The sequence below is a fragment of the Physeter macrocephalus genome, chromosome 12, assembly GCF_002837175.3.
Source record: "Physeter macrocephalus isolate SW-GA chromosome 12, ASM283717v5, whole genome shotgun sequence".
NCBI lineage: Eukaryota > Metazoa > Chordata > Mammalia > Artiodactyla > Physeteridae > Physeter > Physeter macrocephalus.
In genome coordinates this window covers 85,104,646-85,114,357 of record NC_041225.1, presented here as the reverse complement: position 1 = coordinate 85,114,357, position 9,712 = coordinate 85,104,646, and the positions used below count along the sequence as shown (strand labels likewise).

The 9,712-nt window shown below is 45.4% G+C and overlaps 1 protein-coding gene across 5 annotated transcripts in view; it reads left to right on the top strand.

Moving 5' to 3' along the window:
- The first annotated feature begins 1,834 nt into the window (after positions 1-1,834).
- TGFA (transforming growth factor alpha) overlaps positions 1,835-9,712 on the top strand; it is a 101,513-nt gene continuing 93,635 nt past the window's right edge. For 4 of the 5 annotated variants that reach the window (XM_024133575.3, XM_055089235.1, XM_055089234.1 and 1 more), the window contains exon 1: positions 1,863-2,070. In XM_024133575.3, coding sequence (XP_023989343.1) covers positions 2,031-2,070 — 40 coding nt within the window. In that variant the 5' untranslated portion in view covers positions 1,863-2,030. Of the gene's footprint in view, positions 2,071-9,712 lie in introns of all 5 variants that reach the window. The other variant, XM_007128939.4, reaches the window with a different exon arrangement.

Sequence of the window (9,712 nt, the reverse complement as noted above, 5' to 3'; positions counted from 1 at the left end):
TGTCCCCTGCATCGGCAGGCGGATTCTCAACCACTGCGCCACCAGGGAAGCCCTCAAATTATATCTTGATTACAAAGATTTTACAACCCTGAAGGGGACAAGCTCGTTGTCTTGATTCTGCTGCTACTTCCCTCCACCCACGACTTTGTGTGCAGGCAGGGGGCAGAGGAGGGGAAACTGCTGAACCTGACTCTTGCCAGTTTGGACAGTCAGCCCTCAGCCACAGTGAACTTGATGTGTGTGTCCCAGCAGGAAACAAGCTGACAGGTCAATTCTCCAGTCCTAGTTGGGGGTCCTGGAGAATAGGAGAAGGGTGTGGAGAACTCCTGATTTCTTTCCTCCTATAGACAAGGCAGGCTAGTCTAGGAAGGAGACAGAAGAGCCACTGGAACAGGTCAAGACCAGTCTGAAAGATGAAGACACAGATGCTGAAGGGAGTCAGGGACCACTCACTAAAGAGAGTGTGTGTGTGCTCTGTACATGCATGGGTGTGGACTTAGGAAAAGATGTACCCAAGGACTTATCATGAAACCCTCACCACCAATCATTAACGGTTGAAAGAGCAGCAAAATATCCTCTGACCAATGTATTGCAAAGAATGGTTTCTCAGAGTAAATTTACACTGTTTTCAAAGTCCCTTTCTACACTGGTGTTTCCTGCTCAAATGTTGAGGCCAATGGCCTGGTGCTTCCTTTTTGAAACTCAGCTCCTATGAAATAAACTTAACAAACATCAACTCAGAGTCTGAGCATTGCGCCAAGGAAACAGCAAGAGATTTTGCTCCCTGCCCCTTCAAGGAGAGTGGGTCTACCCTGAGCAGGTAGGCTAGAGGGATCAGGAGAAGACTTAATCCTTGAGCTCGGGGCATCTGGAGAATACACCCGTCACAGCCTCTCAAGGGCACACTGTCCCCTATGGATGGTCCCCAGGGAACCTATGATTCTTCCATTCTCTGCCCAGGATGTCTTCCCTCTGTCTCCTCTACTTCCCCAAATTCCAGCACCAGGGGCCAGCTCAAGGCCACAAATCCTTGAAAGAACCACTCAGGTAGCTCCCGCCCATACACATCCTCTCTCAGGGACATATGGCTGCATGCTACCTTGTTCTAGGCCTCAACTGCATGTGGCTGGGTGGGGTGGAGTGGTCTGGGGGTACTGGTGGTGATGGATAACCAGGTGCCCCACAGCAAAGACCCATCTTCATTATAAGCATCTGACCAGATGCACGAAGGCCCGCTGATCTTAACAACGTGCCGCCTGAGAACGTGGGGTGGCTGTGCTCCCGCGGCAGGCGTCCCGAAAATCCAGTGTTCTCTCGGATGGGGGCGCAGGTGGGAAATCTGGTTGAACAAATTCTTCGCTCGATTCTGGGGAGCACTTTCCTTGGGCCAAGTCTTGGTAGGGGCAGGTGAAGCTCGCAGGTCCCGTTCCGGGTCGAGTCCCAGTCCCTTGCCCGGGAGAGCCCCCGACAGCTGCCGTTGGCGCAAGTGACAGACGCCAGGGCCGCTCCGCTCCCCCCGCCTGGAACCTAGAAGCGGCCACTGCGCCCGGCCGCTCGGGCTCCGCACTGAGCTGCTAGTCTGAGGGTGGTGTCTGAAATCAGGCGCTTCCTGCCTTTCCCTCGGCCTCGGTGCCCGGCTCGCGCCGCGGACTCGGACATTTCCAGGTCGCGCCGCCCCGCCCCGCCCGGCACTGTGCGCGCAGTGTCCCCGCCCCTGCTCCACCCCTACCCCCGCTCCACCCCCACCCCCGTGCCCCTAGAGGGGCCCCTCACCGGGGCGCGAAGGTGGTCCGCCGGGCCCGGTAGCCGAGTGGCGGAGGCGACGGTAACCGCCTTCCCGTTTCCGCCTGGCCGGCGGCGCGGCGGGACGAGTGCCAGCAGAGGCGCGCAGTCCTCCCTCCGCCCGCCCGCGCCGGGGGCTGGCCCTGCCTCGCCGGCGCCTTTTTCCCCCGCACCGCGGCGCCGCTTCGACACTCGGGCACCTCAGGTAGGGCAGGAGGCTGGAGCGCCTGCCGCCCGCCGCCCGTAAAATGGTTACCTCAGCTGGACAGCTCGCCCTCTTCGTGCTGGGTATGTACGCTGCCTGCTGCGCGCCCGGTGGCACCTGCCCTCCGCGACACCCCGCTTTCCCCTGTCCCCTCCACTTCTCTCTCCCGGGGGTGTTCTGCGCCCGCCTAGGAGAGGAGAGGGCGGCGAATGCTTTTCGAGGCTTGAAGGCTGGGGGGCAAGGGGAGTCACTCGGGCTTATTAGGAATTGGGTGAGCCTGTTCCAAAGAGGGGGACCGTCGAGCGCTCAGGCTTTCCCCCGTAAGTGGCCGCCGGGCCGTGCGTGAGAACACCCGCCGGGGAAGGGGGAGCGGTGGGTGAACGGGCTTGAACTTTAATCCGCCTTCTCTGTGTGCTCGTACACTTGCCCACACCTACCTGCTTACCTGGCTGCCTCCAAGCCCGTCGTCACTGGCGTCGGTAGCGCGTACACTCGCAGAGGGTGGCCAGCGTCCGACCCTCCGGCCGGACCTTGGCTGCTTCCCTTTCGTACCCGCCGCCTACCCGTGAGCCCCAGCGACCGGCAGATGTTCACCATCAGCAGCGGCGCCTCAGTCTTCTAACTTTGAGAGTTCTCGAGCTTTGGGGGTGGGTTGTGGATTTTTGTGCGGATTAATTGTTCTTTTAATTAACTTCCCTTGGAGAAGTGGTTTAAGTGTCCGCCGAGGGCAGGAGTGAAACCCTAGACGAAGCGCTGCTGATTTCCTTTGAGTTTGTTTTTGGAAGAGAACGAGGGATGGGGGAAGGGAGGGGAAGTTAAACCCGGCAAACCCGGGTCGGGTCTGGGGAGCCGGTGAGATTTTCGACGGTGAAGGTCACTGCCCGGCCGGCTCTTGCCCATCGCGGCGCCGGGTCTCGTGTTGAGATAGCAGTTTGACAGCCCAGGTGTCCTGGTTACTGCCGTAGCTTCCGTGAAATGAATTGTTCAGTCGCTATCTCCTGCGTTTAACCCTGTAAAGCAAGTTGCTCCCTACAAGATCATTTATTAGAGCGTGAGAAAAGCTATAGAACCCCTCCCTGCAAAATGCCCAGAGCCGCAGCCCCACCCAGTTCCGTGTACAGTTTCAGGGGGTTCACGGACCCGCCCGTAATCCTGCCCATGAAACGCTGATTAAGAACCGCAGCAGAAGTGGAGGCATCATATAAGGGAAATACAGAGTAGCCGTGGAACGGGATTCCACAGCTGCTCCGAGGTATACCCTCACCTGAAACTCACCAACAGGTGGCATGACTCTGAGTGGCTTTTTTTTTTTCTTTTCCCAAGACCTTTTTATATTTTTGTATTGATGGTTCTAATTTTAGATTTTTTGTTAAAGCAGTAAAACATTACCAATACAGTAGAAGCTTCCTGTATTTGGGTCCCTATGTAATGTTTTTTGCAAATGCTAATAGTAATAATAATAATAGCTAACACTCTTTGAGCACTTACTCTGTACCAGGTACTGTTCTAAGTGCTGTGCATGTATTAACTCATTTAATTTTCACACCAACCTGATGAAGAAAGTATTATCGTCCCCATTTTATGGAGGAGGAAGGTGAAGCACATGGTCCCACAGTTAGTAGGTAGTTGGGCCAGAATTACGAGAGTGTGGAAGGAATGTGGATATTAAAAGTCACCTAACTGTGGTCACTGCAGTCCCATCTCCCAGGTTTGGGACTTTTCCTCGAGTTGAGAGGGGTGGAATACCCTGGAGATTGCTTTAATTGGGTTTTCTTTTGGACTCTTAGGATCTCAAGGCGGTCTTAGGTTATTCAGTGAAAATCAGAGGCAAGAAACAATGAAGGTAAGCAAATTTGAGGAAGCTTTGTAAAGTTGCCCCATCCCCCCCCATCATACTATACTTGCCCATGAAGACTGCATTCATTCATCATGGAATTTTACTCTTTTGCCTGAGTTCAACTTGATCTTTGTTTCCTTTCTTAAGAAAAAGATGTATAAATTTGCACAGGTTGATCAATATGTGAAAGCTGGCTCATACAGTTCCAAACTATGAGCAGTTGAAAAAAGTAGAGGAAAAGAAGGCAGGAGGAACTTACACCAGTGAGGATTCCTTTTTATTTATATTGCTTTAAAAAAAAAAAAAAGCCATTGAACTTGGCCAAAAAAAGCCAATGTCCTTCTGTACATTGACTACCACTTCTGCCTCCCACCTCACTTTCTGCTAGATTACTAAATACCCATCAGTGCCATGTGTATCTTTATTCTGCACATTTCCTCCAGAGTTGCTTTCCTTGCTAGTTTTTCTTAAATTAGTTGAAGGCAGTTCCAGGCAAATTAGCCAGTGTTCCATCAGTAATCAAGATCTAGAAAACCGGGATCTTTCCCCTCCTTTCCCACCTCTATGGGAACAGTCTGAGAAGGAACTGTTAGGAGTCTCAGCTGATTCTTCTGATTACTTGATTGATGTTTTGGCCAAGAGAATGTGGAGACTGTTGCTTAAATGGCAACATTGGGAACATAATCTAGGTTCCTGTGGTGGCTGCGCTCCCATGTCAGGTTTCCGTCGTTGGCGGAGCAAACCTCACAGGGGCTTGGCTTCTCCAGTCCCATGTCCTCCGTGTGTCAAGGGAGCAAGATGTGTAATCTTGGGCAAGTTACTTAGCTTCCTTGTGCCTTGTTTTCCTCATCTGTAGAATGGTGATATTAATAGGATCATTGAATATGATTAATGAACCTAGAATGGTGCCTAGCACATAGTAAGAGTTTAATCAATCATCATCATTGTCACTTTGACCCTCATAGAATTCCCAGGTATCATTGCAGGTTATGTCCATTCTGTAACTGAGAGTTTGTCTTATCTCATTCTCCATCTCCCCACCCTTCCTAAGACAGAAAATACCACCTAAACTAAAAACCTACTCAGAGATTTTAGCAAATATCGTTTGGCAGATGACAACTTCAAGAAAGTTTGGGAGTTCTTTTGGACCTTGTGAATTCTTTAATTTTAGATGCAGAACATTTGCATTTCCTCCTTACTGTTCAGTGGTCAGTTGTTTATTGAAGTCAGCACTAAGTTCCAGTTTTCTTATCTATAAAGTGAGAATAATAAAACTACCCACTTCACAGGTTGTTATGTGAATAAAATGAGATGGTAAATATGGAAGCTATTTATAAACTTTAAAAATAAATAAAAATAAATTTTAACACTACACACAAAATGACATTGATTTTATAATGGGTCTTATCATCCAGAAAAAAGCATTATTATTTTTATGGCAGCTCCCAGAAGTAGGACTAAACGTAGGCTAAAGAAGAATGTCCTAGGACACGAAATGCCATGAAGGATGGGTAGAGAGGAAACAGGTCAGCTTCTCCATTACTTGGTAATGATGTCTTTCAGAGTGAACCGTGGAGGTTTGCCCAGGACACATGTTTTCATTATTGGGCAGCTGAAATTAGGGAAAGTTCACTTTGAACAAGAGCTGTAAAGGTGTATATGGAAGGCTTAGAGGCTGAGTTTCCTGTATTTACTTTTCCAAAATCTGGTTTCCTAGGATAAAGTGATCTTTCTGTAAATACTCAGTGTCCCCTGCAAAGGAGACCTTTCTTACAGGAGTAAATGATGCTTCATGTTCCTGTGGTAACATATGAAAAATAGATGGTTTTTCCATTAGACCTATCTCTAAAGGCCTTTTGAAAGTATGTTTTGAACAAGGGCCCTGCTCTTTGGGCTGCCCGCTAAAAGGGACAGGGAATGGGAAGTGGAGGTTGGGTCAAACAAAATGGAACTGGCCTGACACACTGAATTGGGCATCTTGTGCCTGGTTTCACACTCACAACCTCTGTAGTGTGTTCCACAGCAGTACCCTCAACTTGCAACCACTTGGAGAGCTTGGTAAACCAGATGGCTGGGCAGGAGGTGGACAGTTTGCATGTGTAAAGAGTTCCCCAGTGTGGCTTGTGCTGCTGGTGGGGAGGAGAGTAAAGGGACACTTTGAGACCCACCGCTCTACAGTCGGTGCTGTTAGGGAAGCTTCTAGCTTAACGAGTTGCATTTTGTCTGAAGCACGTTTGATGTTTTAAATGGCGCCGTGGGTTTATGAGCGTTATTAAAGGCACTTCTACCGCCTGTCTTGTTTACCAGAGCACAGTTAGAAGTCGTGCTGAGAACTCCTACCTGTTCTAAGTGTTCTTGTACTTTACCTATGGAAAATGTAATGATCCCATGTTATTAAACTCAAGCTGACCAAAGCTAATCATGTCATGCTTTCTTTTTTGTGGATCACCAAAAATTGACTATTGTTTTGCTGTCATTTCAAATATTTTTCATCCCCTCATTTTAAAGTATGAACTTAATTCTATGCTCAAGCTAGTATGTATTAGATTGCATCTAGATAGAGGATTGGGGCACTTTTATGGTGACTTTTGGTTTGCTTTTTTTTTTTTTCCTGTGAAATGTCAAGTATAAAAATCTCGTAGAATCAGGAAAGCCAGAAATCTAGGCTACCAGAACCATCTCTTAAGAGCTCTTCATTTTAAGCACAAGGCACATTCCCTTTAGACCGTCTCTAAAAATTTGGGTAAATTCTTTTGAAGCATTATGAATTAGTTGTATTAAATATGACTTGAATAGTTGTTACCTGGGCTTAGAAAAAGTAGGAAGTTTATTGAAATGGAATTTTATGTATTTGCTAGTATTTTTATTTCTTTCTCTTTTAAGTCAGAGGAAACAAAGTTTTCTTTCACTTCCCTAGTCTAGTGTATTATATGCCCAGTACTTTTGTCCTTAATATTCTGCTGTCCTCTTACCTTGAAAAGCTTTTAGTTTTCCCCACCTTAGGGTTTACACTTCTCAAGTACTTGCAGATGGTTAGGGCTTCCTCTAGGAGAGATTTGACACATAACTCCCTTGTATAACGAGCTTGTAAAACTTTGTATAACTCCAGCCTGCTATTGCCTTAACTCTTTTGGTTTTAATTTTTGAATGTGTTAACTTTTCTGGCTGGGAACCTCAACAGCGTGTCCTGACCCCTTCCATGTCCTGCCTTCAACTAACATTGGCTGGTACTTGCCCCCTCTTCCCTTCTAGTTTGAGGGCTCCTTGAGGGCAGAGCCCCTTGGTCTTCATCTTTGCCTTTGGCACCCTGAGCACAGGCCGACCTTCAGGGGAGACCAGTGAGCACTTGATGACTCGTTGGGGTGCCCCATACTGAATACTCCAAGTGTGGACTCAGTTGGCAAACACTTGGCTGGGTAGGTAATATTTATCCTGAAAAACTCTTCATTATGATAATCAAGAGTGGTTGCATATAAATTCTTCTATACAACTAGTTTTCAGATAGTGTTTTATTGTTTTTTTAAAATAGATTATGATTTGTTTTTTTGCGGTACCGCGGGCCTCTCACTGTTGTGGCCTCTCCCGTTGCGGAGCACAGGCTCCGGATGCGCAGGCTCAGCGGCCATGGCTCACGGGCCCAGCCGCTCCGCGGCATGTGGGATCTTCCCGGACCGGGGCACGAACCCGTTTCCCGTGCATCGGCAGGCAGACTCTCAACCACTGCGCCACCAGGGAAGCCCTATGATTTGTTTTTGATTGCAAAAACATATTTTTTTTTCTCTAGAATATAGAAAATTCAGGAAAGCATAAGAGAAAAGTTATTTTAATGGCCTGTAATTCCACCACCCAAAGATAACTATGATTAACATTCCATTGCACAGCCTGATGGGTTAATGTATAGGTCAATAGATATTCTTTAAAAACTTGTATGAATTCCAAGAGGCTCACACTGTTTAACTTATTTTTGTAACTTAATCTTTCATGATAAACATTTTTATATCATTTAACATTCATCCATAACATCATTCTTAGTGGCTGGGAAATAATCCCTTGATTATGTTTACTATAATTTTGAAGCCCTTTGGACATATAGATTTTTCTTATTTCTCACTGTTATGAATAATCCACACAGTGTTGTTGGGAATATAAATTGATACAACTTCTCTTGGAAGTCAACGTGACAATAGCTATCAATTTTACGTGGGTATAATTTGGGTCATCAATTTCACTTTTTGATATATATGCTACAAAAATACTTGCCTAAAAGTGTGAAGAAAAATGTAAAGGGTGATGATTGTTGACTTGTTTATAATAGTAAACAAGTTGCCAGTAAAAAAGTTGCCAGTACCACACTGTTATAGTTTTTTAAGGAGATTCCTTACATATTTTTATGTATGAATACAATTATTTATTATGTATCTATTTAAAAGAATAAAGGTTTTTATGAAATATTAAAATCAAAAAGGCAGGTTCTAGAACCAGATGTATAGTATCGGGCCATGGTTTGAATTGATTAGTTTTTTATAACAAGCATATATTAAATTTATAATGCTAAAGTCAAGGAACATAAATGACACAACAGACATTCTTGTACGTAAATGTTTGGCTCATCTTTGATTATTTAGGATAAGTTTCTAGAAATTGGCTTTTTCTCCCACCAGCAGTGTATGAATGCTCACTTTCTAGATTCTTCTATAACCAAAAGTTAGTTTTAACATTTACCAAGTTGATTGGAGAAAAAAATCTTAGCCCAATTTCATATTTAATATTTGTTAGGGTGAGTAAGTGTGTGCATCATTTGTCATCTTATTTGCATCTTAACCTTTTCAAAATTTCTTCTAACTGATGGATCATCCTTTTCTTAGAACTTTATAACACACTTTATGTAAAATGGTTGTTAATACTTGGCAAGTGTTCATTTATTGTTTGTCTTTTACTGTTTTGTTTATGATATTTTTGACATGCCTAAGGTTTTTGTTTTTATGTAACAGAAACTATAAATCTTTCCCCTTAAGCTTTCTACCTTTGCTTGTATAATTAGGAAAACCTTCCCTATCCTAAGTTGAGGCAAACATTTACTCATTTTTTTCTTCTAATTCCTTAGTGGTCTCATTATATTGAACTAATCTATCTGTAATTTATTCTAATGTATGGTATGAGGTATCAATACAACTCATGTTTCATTTTTTTTTAAAACAGCCAACCAGTTAATATTCTCAGTTGTCTTTTGTGGAATAATCTATCCTTCCTACTGTGGTTTGAAATTCCACTTTTTTTTTTTTTTTTTTTTCGGTACGCGGACCTCACTGTTGTGGCCTCTCCCGTTGCAGAGCACAGGCTCTGGACGCGCAGGCTCAGCGGGCATGGCTCACGGGCCCAGCCGCTCCATGGCATGTGGGATCCTCCTAGAGCGGGGCACGAACCCGTGTCCCCTGCATCGGCAGGCGGACTCTCAACCACTGTGCCACCAGGGGAGCCCTAAAAGCTTTTTGTTTTAAAATTGTTTATTTATTTTTAACATCTTTATTGGAGTATAATTGCTTTACAATGGTGTGTTAGTTTCTGCTTTACAACAAAGTGAATCAGCTATACACATATATATATATCCCCATATCTCTTCCTCCCTCCCACCCTCCTATCCCACCCCTCTAGGTGGTCGCAAAGCACCGAACTGATCTTCCTGTGCTATGCGGCTGCTTCCCACTAGCTATCAATTTTATGTTTAGTAGTGTGTCTATGTCCATGCCACTCTCTCACTTTGTCCCAGCTTACCCTTCCCCCTCCCCGTGTCCTCAAGTCCATTCTCTAGTAGGTCTGCGTCTTTATTCCCATTCTGCCCCTAGGTTCTTCATAACCATTTTTTTTTTTTTAGATTCCATATATATGTG